The sequence below is a fragment of the Astyanax mexicanus genome, chromosome 25 (genome assembly GCF_023375975.1).
Source record: "Astyanax mexicanus isolate ESR-SI-001 chromosome 25, AstMex3_surface, whole genome shotgun sequence".
NCBI lineage: Eukaryota > Metazoa > Chordata > Actinopteri > Characiformes > Acestrorhamphidae > Astyanax > Astyanax mexicanus.
This window is the reverse complement of record NC_064432.1, coordinates 23,095,192-23,114,413: the sequence shown is the minus strand read 5'-3', so window position 1 is coordinate 23,114,413 and position 19,222 is coordinate 23,095,192. Positions and strand designations below refer to the sequence as shown.

Sequence of the window (19,222 nt, the reverse complement as noted above, 5' to 3'; positions counted from 1 at the left end):
AAGATTAGGATTATTTGGCAACACTTCTTTTGAATAGTGCTTACAAAGGGGCTTCATAACACCGTCATATACATTGCATAATTTATTTATAATGCAATACTATAATGCAATATTCATGGATTGTTTATGCCAGTACTAGAAACATAACATTTTCATGATTTCATTTTGATATTGCTTTGTATTCTTACTGTCTTAATGGGACGGGATTATCCCAAAATGACAGAATGGACAAGGAATTCTCTGACACATTTAAATAGCTTGATATTTTTTTGTGAAAATAGCTAAATAAACAAATAATTAAATATATTTTTAAATCTTTAAACTGTAAGAAAATGTAAGAAATTACAAAATTAAGAAATGTAAAAAATTGTGTTTAAAAATGCAACCATATAATTATTCATCTTAACCTCGCAGCACCACAGATTTGGCAAAAGCACACACCCCACATCAAAAAAAAATTATAAAATGTATTAAAAGTTCTTTAAAGTGAAAATTTTAATTCATCTACATTTATAATAATTTGTTTATTCAGAGTAAACCTTGAAAAACATATTAATACACAGAGTTTATATGAAATTTTAAAAACTATGTTGTGAAAAAAAAAGGCACATTATATTGGCCTCTGCCAAAACCACCACCCTTTGTAGTGGCAGGAATTTGGCACTCAGCCAATCAAAGACGCCACATTACAAACAGAGGAAGGCCCTCATATCACTTCAACGACCTGCCATGCAAAAAAAGTCATGAGAAAAAACAAGACAAAAGAAAGAAACCAGCTTTTTACAGGTTGTAACATTATTCATATATAAAATGATATTTGGATATTTTTCCTGTAAAGTTTAAAATTAATTTGTGTTCACAAGAATTTAAAGATGATGTTCCCGGCACTGGGTCCTCATCTCGCAAATCCAAGTGAGCTGAGTATCACATCGAACGTCTTTCCAGTTGGACAATGGGTCATAACTAAAGGTTATCTGAGCACAGTCCTCATATATGTATGTATATCCAGTTTTCCAATATTTAAAATCATTTGGTTCTCCTTTCATCCAGTACCTAGAAAAATATAAACAGAAATAAATACAACAACATAGTTAGGTACATAGTTTTTTTCCAAAGGAAATATGATAGTAGCTTCTCCTGCTCAATACATTTTGAATATAATCCAGAAGGTTGCCAAAACTGTAATAATTTCGTATTGTAAGATATAGGATAAGATATCCTTAAACCTTTCAGACCTGAATTGTCTCCAAAGGCAAAAATGTAAGAATGCTGTTTTCTGAAAAAATGTAAAAACAAAAAAAAGAAATTTAAAAATGCCGAAAAGAAGACTCTAAAATCTACTATAAAATCTATATAGCAAATAAATCTAATTATATAAAAATATTTTGTCTGGGTTTTTTTTTTCATTCCCATTGTGGAGGCCTGTGCAAAATGTTTTATTTTTTATATTGACCTTTTTATTTCATAAACCAGCAGTGATGGTATAGTTACTTTGAAAAAGTAATCCGATTACTGATTACTCCTTTAAAAAGTAGCTGCAGCTGCAGACACCACCTCCCGCCGCCTTAACATAAACATTATAACCAGTTTTGCCAATACTCCCTTTATTGGAAAATGCATTTTTAACAGCAACAATTTATCTCTGTTAAGTTGAACTATTTCCTAAAAAAATACGTTTTTTTTTATAAAAATAAAAAAAATAACATAAATATATTTTTTTATAAAAAATAAAATATGGTCTTTCTTGATTTTACTAAACATAAATACTTGTTTTTATAAAAAAATATATAAAATAAAGAAAGTCTTTCTTGACCTGACATATTTAACACTAAAACTGAACATTGAACCTGTTGTTCTCTGCAGGGCAGCAAGGAGTGGTTTTATAAAACAGAACCGTGTATATGGTCTAGACCAGGGATCACATATTTGCAGACTGCGGTCTGGGTCCGGACCCAGAAGTTGTCCAATACGGACCCATACCGGACCCAACTACTGAGAAGGATTTAATTCTGACAGTGTTCATTTAAAGCACCGGAACTTTTCTTGTCTTTACGGTATACGCGCAGTGAACTTCCAATCACGTGTGGTGTAAAATCTTTAGATGCTCTCCTCTGCCAATCAGACCGCTGCCCTGGCTAGTGAATTGGGACGCGGCCGCAAAAAAAAAACGCTTTAATAAAGAGAACTGGCGAAAAACGAAAACGGGCGGAAACTAAAGACACGCCGGGCGCAAGAGAAAGAGACAGGGGAGAAAGCGAGACGCGTGTGATTGGGGAAGAGCGGAGGGGGAATGGGTAAGGGAGCGGTGTGTGTGTGTGTGGAGGAGATGAGGTGGAGAGAGAGAGAGAGAGTAACGCACAGTGACTTAAATAAGTAACTTTAATCTGATTACTGGATTGGAAATAGTAACGCGTTAGATTACTCGTTACTGAAAAAAAGGGTCAGATTAGAGTAACGCGTTACTGACATCACTGTTAACCAGCACTAAACAGTAAGAACATGATTAAAAAAATATATTTTATAAATTAGTAAAAATTAGCTGTTACATTCCAGTTACTAAATGGCTCCAGTACTACTGTTTTTCCAGTGCAGTGGGCGGAGCCAAGTTACTGTTTTACTGTTTTATTATAAACTTGTGCATTGGCCAAAAAAGTAGTTTTCTTGGTTGATTTACCCGGATGCCCTCTGTTGGCTTTTGGATGTAATGTGATATTTTGCTTACTGGGATGTCAGTGATGAGCCGTCCACCCATTTCCACTGGCCCTGGTGGTACTGGTCTGTCAGACCAATCCAGAAGTTTCTCGCCAGTCCAGAAACAAAAGTCTAATGAGAAAAAAAAACTTTTAGCCTCTTATACACACACACACACACACACACACACACACACACACAGCTACAACACAGGAAAAGCATCACATGAGAAATAGACTGTTCTTACCTGTTCCTCTTCGCTGTTTATGATCACCAGATCCGCTCCTTTTCCTCTGCAATCCATCCTGCTCTGATCCCAGGTTTGCATGTTGATAGAAATGTAGTAACAGCTGGACATGAACTTTTTCCAGCCAGGAGGACAGAATATGTCTGAAGGAATGCAGTTGTACAATTAAAAAGTAATTTCAACATTACATCATTCCATACATACAGTGTGGTAGAGAGCAGGTATTATTTGGGTGGTGGGTCATTATTCTCAGCACAGCAGTGCTGCTGGAGTTTTTAATCCCAACAGTTTTTAAACATCTCAATACTTGATGAGAACTGTCCACCAACCAGAAATATTTAGGCAGCAGCGTCCTGTGGGCAGTGTCCTGTAAGCACTGATGAAGGGCTAAAGGAAGACCAACACAAACTATGCAGCAACAGATTCAGAGCCTCTTTCTGTGGCCTTAAACTAACAAGGTGGAGCAGCTGAAGGTAGGGGAGTCTAATATAGTGGGGGACAGTGAGTGAATACAGTGTTTAAAAACTCCAGCAGCACTGCTTCAACTGAACTCCATCAGAACAACACACCACCCAAATCATACCTGTTCAGTGGAGGTTTTCTCTTCTGTGGGTCCTTATCATTAAAGAACAGGGTGAAAGAAGGATAAAAACATATGCAGAGAAACAGATACAGGACTACAGTCTTTAATTATGGAACTACAACAGTGCTACCATATAACCAGTGAAGCTCACAACATAGATAATTGGTGTAGAAAAAAAAGTAAAATGTCATAATATTTAGAATGTACGTTTATACAGAAGCATAGAAACGTCAGATACCAAATACACTTTGTCTGATTGATTGCAAATGGTTAAATATACTGTAAACTATCATGGTAATTGTGCCAAACTATTCATTTAAAAAAGACTACAAATCTGAAAATGCTTAGATATTAAAGAATCAAAGATTCTTTTCCAGAGGAACATCTTTAAGAGTAATGTTAAACATGGTGTTGGTGTCTCAAACTAGATTAAAGCTTAGTCTCAGCAATGTGAAAAAAATATTCCAATTTTATGAGTTAATCATATATTTTTAAGAATAAACTCACCAATGTTAGCAAGCCTGCTTTGAAGTCCATCTCTTTCTAAGGTCAGATTGTCATAGCTGGTTTGTAACTGGTCTCTCTCCAGTGTGATGTTGGTGTAGCTGGTTTGTAACTGGTCTCTCTCCAGTGTGATGTTGGTGTAGCTGGTCTGTAGCTGGTCTCTCTCCAGTGTGATGTTGGTATAGCTGTTCTGGATCTGCTGTATTTCTGCATTGTGTTTGATACTCAGACCCACGATTACAGCCAGCAGGATAAAACACAGCAGCCCCAGACCCACTGCAGCTGCATTACCAGAGCGCACCTGCCTGCCCTCAGACGCAGCTTCACAACCTGCAAGAGTTCCAATAAAAAACATGCTCACACTTCCACTACTGCTTTTCTGGGTTTAGATTTAGCTAAGTGCTGTTGGAGAGGTTGGTAATGGGGGGAGACTATTACATCACCTAAAACTACAATGCACCTGCTGTACTCAAATTCAGTGTTAAGAGAACTTACTAAGGCAATATAACATACCAAGTTCCTGGTACACCCCCAAAATACACTGCTCAGAAATATAAGGGGAACACTTAAACAACACAACGTAACTCCAAGTATATTACATTCTGTGAAATCAACCTGTCCAGTTAGGAATCAACACTGATCCTAAATCAATTTCCCCTGCTGTAGTGCAAATGGAACAAACAAAAGGTATTAATGAGAGGCAATTAGCAAGACAACCCCAATAAAGCAGTGGTTCTGCAGGCGGAGACCACAGACCTTTTCTCTGTTCTCATCCTTTCTGGCTGATGTTTTGCTCACTTTTGCATTTTATCAGTTCTCTCACCCCTAGAGGTAGCATGAGGCGGTTTCTACAACCCACAGAAGTTGCTCAGGTAGTGCAGCTCATCCAGGATGGCACATCAATGCGAGCTGTGGCATAAAGGTTGGCTCTGTCTGGCCAAGACACATGAGGGCACCGGGGGGGCAGCTGCCCCCTGTCCACATTCAACACAGGAGAACCCACACATATCACACACAAGTTAATACAGGGTTAATCAGCTTCCATGTGCCATCATGTGGCAGGATACCGTGACTTTTGGCATGTCCAGCATTTTAGCATCGTTAAGAATGAAGCAGCCCTTTTGCTTAAGGCTCCATTCGTTACTTAAAAAGGGAAGTGTGATTCATAACAATAATGTAGAGCCATTGAATTTTTTAAACGTTTTTAGTATATATTATAACATAATCATGTGTTTAAAAATGAATAGTGAATTTTTAAACTAATTAACAAATGTGTTAATAAATTTATTAACATAGGCTTCAACAAAAACAAACTTAGAAGCATGAGAGCTTGAACTTACTGGCAGGAGAATGGAGATCCTCTCCTGCTCATTGAGGTTGTTAATAAGTATTTTTAAGTCTAAATGTAACAAGCAATAAGTCTTTAGTATTTAAATACAGTACTACATATGTACAGTACTATGCCTGCATACACTAACACACACTCCTATTATTAAGAATATATTCACTCCTGGTGTTTCTGTGAATTCTGCTTTACCTGGTTCTGGTGTTGCTGTTTTCCCACAGAAGTTCTCATAGACTTCACTGTGACTGATTCTCACACTATCCTGCTCCACATTTACATAGATTTCCACATCTCCTTCATTCTTAATCTCCTCCATGCTCCTGATGATCGCTGGATACAGAAATGAAACTACCGATTGTCTGATAGTCGGACTATAGTGGTCCGGTCATGTGCTTCTGAGTGTTGCCTATTCCTCTTACTGACAAAATGAAAGGAAAGGCATAAAATAAAGTTTATTTTGCAAAAATAAAATTAAGTGATAAAATGATCTCCATCGATATTAGTCATAAAAAAACATCAAAATGTAGTTGATGCTTTACAGCATGTGGCTTTTCCTTTTTTGCCTTTTTCTATGTTATAAAATGTAATCTTTTCATTTCCTTTAGCGAAATCAAGGGAGTGTGATCACAACCTTTCCTGTAGTAATCCATAATTCTTTTCACTTCAGTGTGCATTATACATATTAAGAAAGCAGTGTGTAAGACTGGTGGAGGAGAACATGCCAAGATGCATGAAAACTGTGATTAAAAACCAGAGTTATTTCATCAAATATTGATTTCTGAACTTTTAAAACTTTATGAATATGAACTTGTTTTCTTTGCATTATTTGAGGTCTGAAAGCTCTGCATATTTTTGTTATTTCAGCCATTTTCCATTTTCTGCAAATAGATGCTCTAAATGACAATGTTTTTGTTTGGAATTTGGGAGAAATGTTGTCTGTAGTTTATAGAATAAAACAACAATGTTTATTTTACTCAAACATAAACCTATAAATAGCAAAATCAAAGAAACTGATTAAATATTTTTTTTTCAGAGTAGATATATGCAATGTAATGTAATGTAAAGATTTATGTTTATTTACGTTTATGGCTCTCTTTTTTGTAGGACAATAAAGAAAGTAATGTAGTATACTATGCTTTAATTACTAGAATTTAAATCACTGTTATTACATTATTCTCTCTGTATTTTATACAGACAGGCGCTTCTGCTATAAATCACACCATCCGCTCAACCTGAGGCGCGCTCCCGAGCGGTCAGAGAGAGCGAGAGGCGCGTTCACAAGGAGTCAGTTCTGCGCGCGTGATGTCTCGCGCAGCGGTGTTTTTTGGGAAAAGCTAACGCTTCAGACGGATCATACATGTTCCGATTCCAGGTAATCTCGCCTTTAGCGCGTTTATTGTTTTTCTCTCTGTGTTTTTTGGGTAAACGGAGCAGATAAATGGCGTGTGGACGTCTGGGTTCGTCCTGTCGGTTTAATTAGGTCGCTGTTTATCGAGGAGGAGAGCTAACCGGCTAACGCTAGCGGCTAGCTGAGTTTCCCGAGTGCGGCCTAATGTTAGTGGGGCGAACTCTGGAGGACGGAGTAGGGAGACCGAGGCTCAAAATATGTTATAATGGTAAAATAAGGCTTTCGTAGTTCAACCAAATATATAAAATACAGTTATCCAGCTCGTATAGCTAGCTAGCTTGTTTGTTGACTAATGTTAGCTAGCTAGCCTAGCTAGGTTAACTAGCTGAGCAGGAGTCCCAGTAGCTCCCAGACAGATAGCTTAGCTTAGCTAATGCAGCCTATTGGACTGAACACGCCTGTGGAAAAAATGCTCCATGCCCTTATAGATACTAGCCACCCTTATATAAACTCAAATTGGGGAGTGTAGAACCTAAAATAAGTCTTGTTAGCTAGCTGGCACATTTATTTTTCTTTTTTTAAGCAGAGAGAAAGAGAGATATATGACTGGAGCATTTTTAAAAAATCCCTCAAATCATTTAAGCTAGCTAGACTATTGACCGCATTTTAACCTAAAGGTCCAAATGCGTTATGACTATAACTAGATAAATAGCTAAATAATCATAGATTTATGTAAGTTAGATGACTCTTAGTGGACTAAATGCAAAATACTATACCAAACAGTGGAACCCTTTTTTTCTTTATTTTCTGAGGTGGTCCTGATGAAAGACAATGACTGTTTTTGACGGTCTTTGCGATTGCACTTGAGGATACCTTCAAAGTTCGTCTTGACTTACCTTCATTTCCTAAATTAATTCAATTAGACCTTTACTTAAGTAGGGATATTTACTGTATACCACTCTACCTCTTCAGAACTTTACAACTGATGCTTTCAAATACATTAAGAGACAAGTAATTCCAAGTATTCCAAGTAATTAACTCTTGACGAGGAGCAAAGCTTTTACAGATTGACTGCCTCATAAAGATGACTGAGAAAATGCCAAGATGTCATCTAAGCATGATATTTGAAGAATCTGAAATATAAAACTTGTTCTCGTTTGTTTACTAAATAAGTCCATATATTCTTCATAGTTTGCATGCATAAAAAGTTATATTATAACACTACATTCAGTGCGTGTTTGTGTGTAATAATAATCCACCATAATACGCTCATGACCCCATACTACTGTTATTGACCGTTTTTTTCGCGGTATGTATTGATCATGAAGATGTGTGCACATGTAGGTACCAAGTGTGAGATGCGTCCATGAATTAGTTAGTGTTTTCATCTTGGCAAGATAAAGATCTTTTTTTTTTTTATTTGTGAGACTGACAAGGTAAAGTTACAGGTAAAGTTATAGGTACAGTTTATTAGGCTGTGTAGGCTAAAAAACAGTTTTGGTTGGTAAATGAATAAATGTTTATGTATTAATGTTTGTTTAACATGGCTGCGTTTTCCAAATCCTTCCCCCAGCAACAGCATCATCCCCACTCTAGGGACACTTATGTCCCAGTGTCCTCTATTGTAAAAAAACAAAACATGGTCACCCTATAATTGTTATAATACTGCTACTGCTTTTTAATTGTAAATATCTTTACCTAGGTTCTGTGAACACAGTTGCAGCAGTTGGTAGGTTAGATAGTATTGGTTCTGCTGCTCCAGTCTGGGAACCAGCATGGAAATTTGATACAGTGGGCCTGACCTAGAAAAGCTGCCCAGTATGCAGACCCCTCTGCTTGGCTGCTTTGACACACTTTGTCTATAACCCAGTCACTCCTTGGCTGTTTTGTCTACATTTTCTGTTTGCTTTAAATCCTGTTCTTCAGCTTTTTAATAGCTCCTTCTCTCTTTGTTTTTGATTGGCTCTAGTCCTTTGATGATGACTGTACTCTGGAGGAGGAGGAGGAAGGGGGGCTGGTAGAGGAGGAAGATGAAATCGACCAGTTTAATGATGACACTTTTGGCGCCGGGGCAATTGGTAAGCGTGCAGTGTTATTTCCTGTTCTAAAGAAATTGACATGTCAGATTTATCATTCCGAATTGGAGTAAAAAATTAAATTAGGCTTAAGATCGCTAAAACATGAGAGCCTCTAAATAATACAGTATGTAGTCTTTTATTGCATGACAACATACCTTTTATATTACACATGCCTTTTACTATTTCTGTCCCAACCCTAAAAAGTTTATGAACATCATGCATGCTGCAGCCTAGCTGTTGCTCAGATCTCAACTGGTATCGCAAACTTCAAGTAATCTCAGTTTCATTTTTCCCCACAGATGATGACTGGCAGGAGGAGCATGCCCGGCTGGCAGAGCTGGATGGGCTGTTGGGAACAGGTGACTCCTCATCTGCCTCTGCCCCTCCTCCTGCCAAGAGTGCAGCACTCCCCTCCTCATTTCCAATATCCTTGTCTTCCTCGGTTCCTCCTCCTGGCTTAGGGGACAAGCCTGGAGGTGATCTAGCAGAGTCGCTGACTCGCCTCATCCTTGGCTCCGATCCTGCCATTGCTGGAGTGGGTGCTGCTGAGCCCGATAGGCCCAGCCTCACATCTGCACCTTCGAATCAGGCACTGCCTCCAGCATTGGGTGCCATGCCCAGTTCGTTGCTTAGCTACCAGCAACAGCAGCATCTGCTGCACAGAGGGGCAGGGCCGCTTCAGCAGGTGAGAGAATTAAGTTTTTGTGGTTTGATATTAGCGATGCACAGAAATGTTTGGCCAAATGTTTGTGACTTATAAATATTATAAAAAGATTTGTATAATTTTATTGGCCTAATTATTCATTATTAACTTTATTTCCCTCTTAACAGATAAATTCTCACAGTATTTGGGAAAACAGTATGGGTTTTGGTCCTGTTAGTGTCGCTCCTGGACTTGTCACTCACATGGAGGTAAAAAGATCACTTAAGGCTCTGTAAACAAACATTTGAAAGCCCAAGCTGGCAGTGTGTAGACATGGTTTTGGTCTTTTTAATATTTTTTTTCCAATGTCATTGCTGGCAGTACTGATTTTGCTTTGGTTGGTCATTTGTAGGACTCTCCATTGATGTCCATCATCAAAGAAGTGGGACTTCCCAAAAGAACACCTCAAGTTGGCAGGGAGGAGGGTCGGGACTTATCGGAAAGAGTACCACCTCCTCGTTCCTCCTCCCCTGTAATTGGAAGTCCACCTGTAAGGGCAGTACCTATTGGAACGCCACCAAAACAACCCATGGGCCATGCTCTGAATCAGCAGGTATGTTGTCTGTTTTTTAGTTGATAATTGATTCCCAGAATGTAGCTTTTTTTTTTTTTTTTTTTTTTAAGCTGAATAAGAGTGTGTTATACTGTATTTTATGCACATAGTTTTGCTTTACTAAATACTTAAATATGTTTAAAAAAACAAGATGTTTATGACCTGAGTATGTACAAAATCAGTCCTCATTAGAAATTCTTCCCTCATCCATTCTTATTAGAGTTAAGTCTAGATTTGTAGAGTGTTTGTTCTCTTTTCCCAGATCCACCATCCCACAGCTGTGCATGTGAGAGCTCCAGTGCAGCACCGTTATCCCCATCCCTTCCCTGAGCGCCTCTCCCCCAACACCCTCCTCAACATTGCTGTGAGTGCCTATACAGCCCCAAGTTAGCCCTTTCCCCCCTTTCTCTGCTTTTGTGTTTGTAAGCAAGTAGTGTCTTGGATTCTGACTAGGTGACAAACCAGTTACATATTATGGGTGCCATTTATTTTTCTTCTCCACACACAGAACTCTCCACTGTGCCGCCCTCCATTTCCAGGTGTAGGTCCAGTCCTGTCTCAAATACAGAGGGCCCAGTTGCTCAACTCTCAGGTAAGTGATGACATTTTTGTGAAGATATAATAAGTTAGAGCTGATATCTGTACTCTGTATCTGCAGATATTTGAAATCTGGTCTCTGGTGGCACTTTAAAATGTCCAGCCAAGAATTGTTCTGTAGTCAGAAACTGGCCATTAATGGCTGTAGACACACATTAGGGAATTTTCATTTTACTGATCACTTCTTCCTCTCTGTTCTCTCCTAGGTTGGTCCTTTTCAAAGGGGTCCTGGTCCAGCTCCTCCAATGATGCCTGGTGGGGGTGGGGGCTTCAGACCATTTTTTGGGCAGCCTCCTCCTAGAGTGGGCCCCCATCCACCTCACGCTCCGCCTCCTAACCATGCACCCATCCGGCACAACACCACGCACCTCCATCCCCAGCACCGCAGGATGCTTACCCAGAGGATGCAGAGCAGAGGGTGAGTGTTGTGTAGGTTTATCGGTATGTCCTGTTTGTGTTTGTGCTGCTGACTACTTTTATTTTATTCTGTACAAAGTACACTGTAGGAAAATTGTTTTATTTTGTGTGGTGTCTCTCCTGCTACCTTTCAGCGATCGAGGTGGAGGTAGAGTGGGAGGAATGGACAGGAGAAGTAGGGACCCCTATAGTAATCTAATGACTCAGAAGGAGAAGGACTGGGTAGCCCGCATTCAAATGATGCAGCTCCAGAGCACTGACCCTTACCTGGACGACTACTACTATCAGGTTTGCATACGTGTTTCTGTAGCACATAGACTTTACTGTTAAAATGTTGCACTATATACAAATATATATACATTAAGGCTTGTTTTGATTGGTCGGGGAAAAAATGGGCCAGCGCTAAAATTTAAGCCAACGCGTCCTTTTGTTAGTATGTTATTTTACTATTAATTTACATGTTATATTGCTCTCAAACATTGTTCCAATTACAAAATTATTAAGCCTAACTGTCAAATCTATGATACTTTTCACTGATCGAAAGTCACTAGTTTTATTCACTCTTGTCACATGGCTAGGGATGGGCAATATATCAGTATAATCAAAACTTGTCATTGCCCAACCCTACACATGGCTCATTACCAGCAACATAGCCTTCAAATCTCATTTAGCTTTCATGTGGCATGAACAAAAATGTTATGTTTTGAACTCTTATGACAGAATTATTATGAGAAGATGGAAAAGCGTCAGGAGCGGGACAGAGACAGCAGCAGGAAGGAGCACACCACCAAACTCATCACCCCACAGGTGGCCAAGCTAGAGCACACCTACCGGCCAGGTAAGCACACCTGACAGCATACAGCAAGCTTAACTAGTTCTGTTCCTGTTGTGCCTGTAATGCTGTGTATATGCATGTCTTTCAGTCCAGTTTGCTGGTTCTCTGGGTAAACTAACTGTCTCCAGTGTAAACAACCCCAGGAAGATGATCGACGCTGTGGTAACAACGCGTACTGATGATGAGGTTAGCTCTTCTTTTATTTGAAGCAGATGCTTTTGTGTACCACACGCAGAGCAATAGAACAAGGTTTGGGCATCTCTTTATGTAATCATAATTTGCTGCTCCTTGATTGGTTTGATTTGCCTTTACAGGAGAAGAGAGAAAAACAGGTGTGGAACAAAAGAAGGCAGATCCTTTACACTGTGGAAAAGGTAAGGCATTGAGGCACAAAGGTTGTATAAATAATGCTAAATTTCAGTATAATGAGGCTTATGATTATGTATGTGACCAATGCAGATGTACAGTCTGTTGCTGGAGGTGCAGGACTTTGAGAAGAAGTTTCTGCAGACCCCTGAGGAGCAGAGAGAAACTATGCTGGAGCAGCACAAGACACACACACTACAGCTCTACAATTCACTCCGAGAGAAAGAGTGGGATGACCGGTGAGAAGGGATATGAATTGGGATATGAGTTTTGTTTGTTTGTGTATTGATTGATTGATTGATTGTTTGAGAGATTGAGTGATGTCCCAGAAATACACAATATAACATCTCATTCATGTTCGTTAATTTATTGTTTGATAAGTCTATAATGTAATTATTGTGACGGGCCTGAAATACATACAACCATTGGAGCAAATTGCCCGCTTGCTAGCTAGATACTATTTAGCTAACATTTTGAAATACACTATGATTCATTTTTGCAGTCCATCAGTTTGTGCAACAGTGAAAACACTTCTTTAATAATATAAATGTTTAAGTCTCTCCAACTTGGTACTGCATGCAGGATGCGCTTGGTTCAACAGTAGTCTATTGTAAAGTATCAGTTTTATTGGGTAGTGGTTAGCCCAAAAAGTGCTTTTAAAAACCCTTCAAAAATTGCTTATTTTAATCTTTTTAATCTTTTTTGCTTCTGTCTGTACACAGAGTGAGTGATGAGCAGTGTTTGATGATCATGTCTGTACGAAAGGGGAAGCGCCTTGTCTCCAGGCTCATGCCCTTGCTCCCTCCGCCACAAGCTGCTGCCGTCGTCATGGCCGTTGCCCGCAACCTTCCAGCTCTAGCCAAGAAGGACAAGCAAGATCAGGTAGCTCTTACCTCAGGTGGTTTTTCTTGCCTGTTGTAGGGTCCTTTTTTACGGGTTCCCATGGGTCCCTGAATGTACTTCTAGTCAGAATATTGGGAATCGTTGAAAGGTTGAGTTGTTGAGCCACTGAGGTTGCAGAATTTTGCTGCTAAAGCCCTCGTTGAAAGTTTTCAGAATGATTTGCGTCTTATAGTGTTAAATAAACATCTGAGGCAAAATACTGTGGACTTTCTGTAGACAAACCACAAAAAATGTCTCTAAAAACCTTCACAGGGATGTAAAACCAGAGGCTGCTTTTTTCAATGTACTATGTGCAAGAATGTCATTAAACAAATACACAAGTTTAAAGTAGAACAGGTGGCAAATAGGGATTGAATTAATTCTATTGTTCCACACATTTATAATGCCCTCTCCAAACAGATTTGTAAAATTGCAGAATAGAAAACATTTTTGCAGATCAGGCAACTGTGTGTGTTGCATGGTTTTTGATATGTTTTCTTTTGTGCAGGTCCTTTGCTGGCTGGTGGAGCCGGTTGCAGTTGTAATCCAGTCCATGTCCAGCTCAGCTCTCACTGACCTATTACAAGAACTGCAGGGAAGTGAGGGGCAATTTCCACGAGTGCTGCAAAATAAGGTAGCTGCCTACTTAATCAGTATATGATTAGACTAGATTCATGGTAAGGCTCCTATATGGTCCCACCTTTGTTTGTGTTGAAATTAAGCCCTCTGCAAAATATTGTCTGTGATTTTATAACTTTTTCTATAAATTCAGAAGCAGCGACAACTATTTGCCACTGCAAAATGTATGTTGTGAAAAACACTGTTAAACTAGGTGTGCTGAGGGCAACAGTTGTGCCATGCTTAATCACAGATCATGATTTTGTGCATTCTGATTGTTGGTTGATGCTCACGCCTGCATGTAGTTTGTGTTTAATTGCTGTTTGGTTAGGTAATTGCATGAATAAGCAGATATACAGATGTGCACATTGAAATGTGTATTGCATTACTTACACTATTTCACAAATTACATCTTTCATCTGATTTTCATTCTGAATTTCATTCTGCATGTGTATTTTTGTACTTTAACACATTTTTCCCCTTCATCTCAGTTTGGTGTGACGCTGCTTTATCTGATTCTGAGTGAGGGTGAGAGAATGCAGAGCTCTGATCCCAACTGTCAACTCATGGATGACAATCGATGGTATGTACTTCAGTATTTGGGCATTTATTAAGCTGATTGTGTCTCTTTCCAGTATACCAAGTTTCACACTTGTTTATTTTTGTCTTCTCAACCCAGGACAGAGTTGGTATTCTCAGTGACGAGGGAGCTTTTGAAGGTCCCCTCCTCATCCCTCTCGCCTCCTCTTTTTACTCCTCCCAATCTTCTCTCCCTCTTTTCCCGTTATGTGGACAGGCAGAGACTAGAGCTGTTGCAGGAGAAGCTACAGTGAGTTTTCTCTCAAACAAAACACTCAAAGCAAAAAAAAAAGAAGCTGCCAGTGTGAGCTATACAGTTTTTTTTTTACTCTTTAAAAGCTTTTGAAGGCTTAGAAAAGTCATGGAAAAATCATGGAAATGTATTTGTTAAGTGTATGAACCTTGTATAGTGGACGAGGAATTTGCAAAACACATGAATGGTTAGAATGGAATTTAAAATTGCTAATACTCAGGCTTTCTTCAAAGACCTGGGTACAATGATTCAATACAGTTTCATGCAGCCATGCACTGACAAATGATTGTGAAATTGCCAAAATTTTATTGGAAAGACTAAAATCTCTTGTCATTCCTCCTTTACCTGTTCTCTTTGCCTGCATTCACACAGCAGGTGAAAGTATCCCAAAAATATATATTTTTTTCAGACGTGAAACGGATTCAAATGCTATTGAATGCCATTCACACAGAGATCTGACTTTTCAGTTCAAATTTTGTCTTAACAGCTCTTGTTTTCCCTTTTTTTTTCTCCTTCTAGGATTACTGCCTTGTCCAGGTAGAAGTTACTTCACACATCGTGTCGCTGTTGAAGAGAGTCTGACTGTTAATGTCTGTGTGGGTGTGTATGTGCATATGTGTGCACAAACATTTGTTTGTGTGTTGGAGAAGTAATGTTTAGGGCTGATAATGATTTTAATCCAGCAGAAAACTGTCACTTTCTTTTTCCCCTCCTGGTTCTAAGTTAGGTATGTCTGTCAGAGTGTGTGTGCGTGCGTGCGTGCATGCGTGTGTGTACGTGTGTGTGTGTAAGTGTTAGATGGAGGTTGAAACTGAGAGGAATTAATCTGCATTTTTAAATATCTTGTTAACACTGATGCCTGTGATAAAACATGAAATTAAAAGTATTTCTATTGTATAAAACTGATGATCTGATGATTTTGTTTTCTATCTGCTAGGATAGTCAGAAGAAAAACAGAACCCAGGAATTAAGCAGGCAGGTAGCGCACAATTTGTTTTAATAGGAAATTATGATAAAGTTTTACTCAATGGATATCAGTTTTATAATTAACTCTGGACATTTGTATAGTTGAAATCAAAATGTAGTGAAAGCAGATGTTTTTGTAGATATGTAGAGTGGTGGAGCGAAGGGTATGAAAGCAAATGAAGATTACAGTTACTGAGGGAGAAGAGAGATACTGAAAGGCAGGAGCATTAATGAAGATGAGGAGCAGGACTCAAATGAGGTGAGGGTTTTATATATTAAGAAGAGAGCAGTATGAAAGATGGTGGTGAACAGGCTATTGATGATGAAGTTTACTAAAGAAGAAGAGCAAAACTGGGTGGAGAAAGGTGTGGTGGTAAAGAAGGTAAGAGTTGTTGATCAGGTATACTCCTTAATGATTAATCTATATAATAAAGATAAAAAGTGGCTGCATAGGGTCAACACCCTTCAGTTCCTTATTTAACATCTGAGGCTGTTTTCACTCTAGCCTTTTATTTATGTATTTATTTATTTTACCCCTCCACAGAACTGTGTGGTCTTGCACTGTGGGTTTAGATTAGTTTGAATTAAAATGTTTCCTACACTCATCTAATCATGATTAGATTTCTGATCATTAAAGAGGAACATGTACCACAACAATCAAACCAGTGTCCATGCTTAAGCTACACAGATCGAATTTGGCCCCTGCATTTAAACCCATAAATAATTGTGAACATGAACACTCACAAGCACATGTGCATCCATTGCTACAGGCAGCAGTGAGGGTTAAGAGTTATGCCCAAGGTTTCTGCAGTAAAATCTTCCTTCTTTGCAACAATATTAAGAAAACTGCAAGAGCTGCAGCATTTTGTTCTATTAAGATCATGAAACAAATACATGGCTACAAAAAGAAGTGTCAGGAAGTTTGAACTTTACAACACGTGCTTTTGTGAAATTATTGACCGGATGCAAAATAGGCATCTGATGAGTTCCTGAGTTATGTAATTAGCCGATTACCCAGGAGCATGTAAACCCATTGATTGGGTTACTGCCAAATTCCAGTGAATCGCAATATTCAGAAAAATGACATGGCATAGTATATTTTGTACTGCAATCTATTATGAAATAAAAAGGAATACATAAACAGATTTCATCAGAAGTCACCAGACAATCAGTAATTCTATGTGCTTGCAGTAATATTACCTGGTATGTATGTGTGTGTTAGAAATTGAGCACAGTGTGAACTTTTCTTTTGTGTAATGCATCATAAAAGTTTGCATCTCCGAGACGATGCTAAAACAATAAAAACTAGTGCTGTTAACATTAACAACTGCAATTAATACCAAGAAGAAAAAAAAAGTGTGTTTGGACACATGCTGTTAAATTCAGTGCTTTTTTTTGCATTGATGATTAAGATTAATACTAAAGCCACCAAGACTATGAAGATCAACACAAGAGTAAGGGTAAGAATGTTTTTATTATTATTATTATTATTATTATTATTTTAGGTTATTTAAAGTAACACCTCTTGCTTAGATGACAGCTCAGCACATCTTGGCTGGATTTTCTCAGTCAGCTTTATTAGGTAAAGTCACCTGGAATTCAGGCTTTCAGTTAACAGCTGTGCGTCATCAAGAGTTATTTATTCGAATGTGTTTAAGAGCATCAGTTGTGTTGTGAAGAGGTAAAGGTGCTATACAGTGACTAGCCTTATTTGAGTAATGTTCTAGTCTAATTTAAGACATGAACTTTTAAAGTATCCTGAAGTGCAGTCGTAAAGACAAGCTAAAGCATTATGATGGCTTTGTATTTTTAAAAAAGGATGTTCTCTTGTCTTATATTTTATATAGTGCAGTCATATCTATTTTATTTTACAGTATTTTACCAAAAATATGCTAATGTTATATAAATATATTATGTAAATGAACAGTGAGTTGAAAATTGTGGCAAAAACTTTGCGCCCGAACAGGGACTTGAACCCTGGACCCTCAGATTAAAAGTCTGATGCTCTACCGACTGAGCTATCCGGGCTTCAGGGCTATGTACTGGGCTTAATACAGTGAAAAACAATGAAAACAGAGAGTGCTTTTCACAAAGAAGTGTATACATACATACAGTATATTACTATTTTCGAACCGTATTACTACAACCCAACAACTTAACAACGATGAGTTTTTCTTAAAACCAGAAACGCAAGCGGTCACGTTTTGCGACGCGTTGGAATTTTTCAGTCCACCTTAAAACTGCTGATGCAGGGCTTCGTTCGTGGATGGCAGTGTATATAACGTTATAGGTTATATTTTTTAACTCCAGGAATTGCAATTAACTTGAAAAACTAGAAAAAACAGACTTGCATAATTTGATTGTTATTACTGAACAAAAACAACACAGTCTCTTCCAAGACTGTAAGAATTTACAAACTCAAGCTCCCGAAAACATATCGTACAATAACCTGTGTATCAATTGAATGACCTATTCAAGTTAAAAACATGAGAAATGTGTGTTTTGGTAATACAGCCATGCCATTTTCAACCCCAACCGTTGTGCTGTTTTTATAATATATATTTCCTCTACTGAAAATAACACCGTTGTTTTAGCTAGTTCGCACGTGGGTTTATTTCATAGGCGCAGTTCTTCCCCCTGAGCAACAGGTGGCTCCGTGGCGCAATGGATAGCGCATTGGACTTCTAGTCAAGCACTTGAGATGTGATTCAAAGGTTGTGGGTTCGAGTCCCACCGGAGTCGCACTTTTTGATTTTGTTAAGCCTCAACTTTTTTTTGTGTTACAGTGAACAAAAGTAAAATAAATATTTTTGTTAATGGTTAAAATTGAAATAACTTTATGAAATAAAATGTGTATATGTGCATGAATATATAAATGTATAAAAATGTGTATACAGCATTTGCCTGTTTAAATTGTTTACAAACAAAAACCTGACATTGCAGTAACATAAAAAAAAGCTCGTGTAATAGAGCGTTAATAAATATCAGATATTATATTATTATATTACTAATGGTGATATACTATTAATATTATACGAATTATATAAATTAAACCACCAAAAACCATTTTACATTACATATTACAGTTGTATTACTTATTGTAAGGACTTTTAAGTATTAAGTGAAGGAGATAATAGGATTATTTTGGGATTATTGTCCAACTGCTAGCTAATTGTATCAAAGTACTAATTGTATCAAAGTACAGAAAATATAAAAACAGGGAGATTCCCATACGAGTGAAAATGTGAAAACAATATCAGGTTATGTTGCTGGTGTGCTGCTGTTAGCTTGCTCTACTCTTTAGCTTATACATTTTTCTGTTTTCTTCTTGTTTACTCTCTTTTACTCTGCTTCCTTTTTGCTCTACACACTTATTAATCCACTCTCAGTCTACTTTTATAGACTTTTTCCTCAGGTTTGCTGGATTAGCTGTTTGCTACTGCAGTTTGTTTGTGTAAATTTCTAATTTCAACTGAAACAAGGTGAGAGTTAGAGAGCTAGTACCCCCTCGATTCCGCCCTCACAGCGGGGCGAATGGGTAGCGTCTCGGCGGCATAGTCGAAAGGCTAAGGCTAATGCAAAAAAACATTCTCTTTCAAAGCTCCCCAACTCTGGAATAATATCCCTGAATATGTTCGGGATATTATCAGTCTCACA

General features: G+C 38.2%; 2 protein-coding genes and 2 non-coding genes across 5 annotated transcripts; 2 read left to right on the top strand and 2 right to left on the bottom strand.

Moving 5' to 3' along the window:
- Positions 1 to 2,718: 2,718 nt before the first annotated feature.
- LOC111190631 (CD209 antigen-like protein C) lies at positions 2,719 to 4,475 on the bottom strand. The gene is made up of 3 exons (XM_049472388.1): positions 4,029 to 4,475; positions 2,939 to 3,081; positions 2,719 to 2,823 (listed from the first exon to the last, which is right to left on the bottom strand). The coding sequence occupies exons 1-3, from the start codon at positions 4,378 to 4,380 to the stop codon at positions 2,719 to 2,721; spliced, it is 600 nt and encodes a 199-aa protein (XP_049328345.1). The 5' UTR covers positions 4,381 to 4,475.
- A 2,149-nt stretch (positions 4,476 to 6,624) lies between these two features.
- Positions 6,625 to 15,501, top strand: patl1 (PAT1 homolog 1, processing body mRNA decay factor). Of its 2 annotated transcripts, XM_007237569.4 has the most exons (18): positions 6,625 to 6,742; positions 8,688 to 8,796; positions 9,096 to 9,481; positions 9,628 to 9,708; positions 9,852 to 10,052; positions 10,315 to 10,416; positions 10,561 to 10,644; positions 10,856 to 11,067; positions 11,201 to 11,354; positions 11,787 to 11,904; positions 11,990 to 12,087; positions 12,216 to 12,275; positions 12,361 to 12,506; positions 12,990 to 13,149; positions 13,658 to 13,783; positions 14,259 to 14,350; positions 14,447 to 14,596; positions 15,119 to 15,501. In XM_007237569.4, exons 1-18 carry the CDS (start codon positions 6,728 to 6,730, stop codon positions 15,138 to 15,140), a joined length of 2,316 nt encoding a protein of 771 aa, XP_007237631.1. In that variant the 5' UTR covers positions 6,625 to 6,727; the 3' UTR covers positions 15,141 to 15,501. The 2 variants fall into 2 exon arrangements, with proteins under 2 accessions (XP_007237631.1, XP_049328365.1); XM_049472408.1 differs by lacking the exon at positions 10,315 to 10,416.
- Positions 15,502 to 17,520: 2,019 nt separating this feature from the next.
- On the bottom strand, positions 17,521 to 17,593 carry trnak-uuu (transfer RNA lysine (anticodon UUU)). Its single transcript has one exon. It is a non-coding gene; the product is annotated as a tRNA-Lys (tRNA).
- Positions 17,594 to 18,215: 622 nt separating this feature from the next.
- trnar-ucu (transfer RNA arginine (anticodon UCU)) lies at positions 18,216 to 18,307 on the top strand. Its single transcript is given in 2 exon segments — positions 18,216 to 18,252; positions 18,272 to 18,307. It is a non-coding gene; the product is annotated as a tRNA-Arg (tRNA).
- Positions 18,308 to 19,222: the final 915 nt, after the last annotated feature.

Excerpts from the sequence above, each read along its gene's own strand:
- LOC111190631 (XM_049472388.1), bottom strand. The coding sequence starts at position 4,380 with ATGTTTTTTATTGGAACTCTTGCAGGTTGTGAAGCTGCGTCTGAGGGC. Across the intron at positions 3,082-4,028 it reads AAGCAGGCTTGCTAACATTG|ACATATTCTGTCCTCCTGGC; the intron begins GTGAGTTTATTC and ends GCATTCCTTCAG. Across the intron at positions 2,824-2,938 it reads TAAACAGCGAAGAGGAACAG|ACTTTTGTTTCTGGACTGGC; the intron begins GTAAGAACAGTC and ends TTTTCTCATTAG.
- patl1 (XM_007237569.4), top strand. Across the intron at positions 8,797-9,095 it reads TTTTGGCGCCGGGGCAATTG|ATGATGACTGGCAGGAGGAG; the intron begins GTAAGCGTGCAG and ends TTTTCCCCACAG. Across the intron at positions 11,355-11,786 it reads TGGACGACTACTACTATCAG|AATTATTATGAGAAGATGGA; the intron begins GTTTGCATACGT and ends CTCTTATGACAG.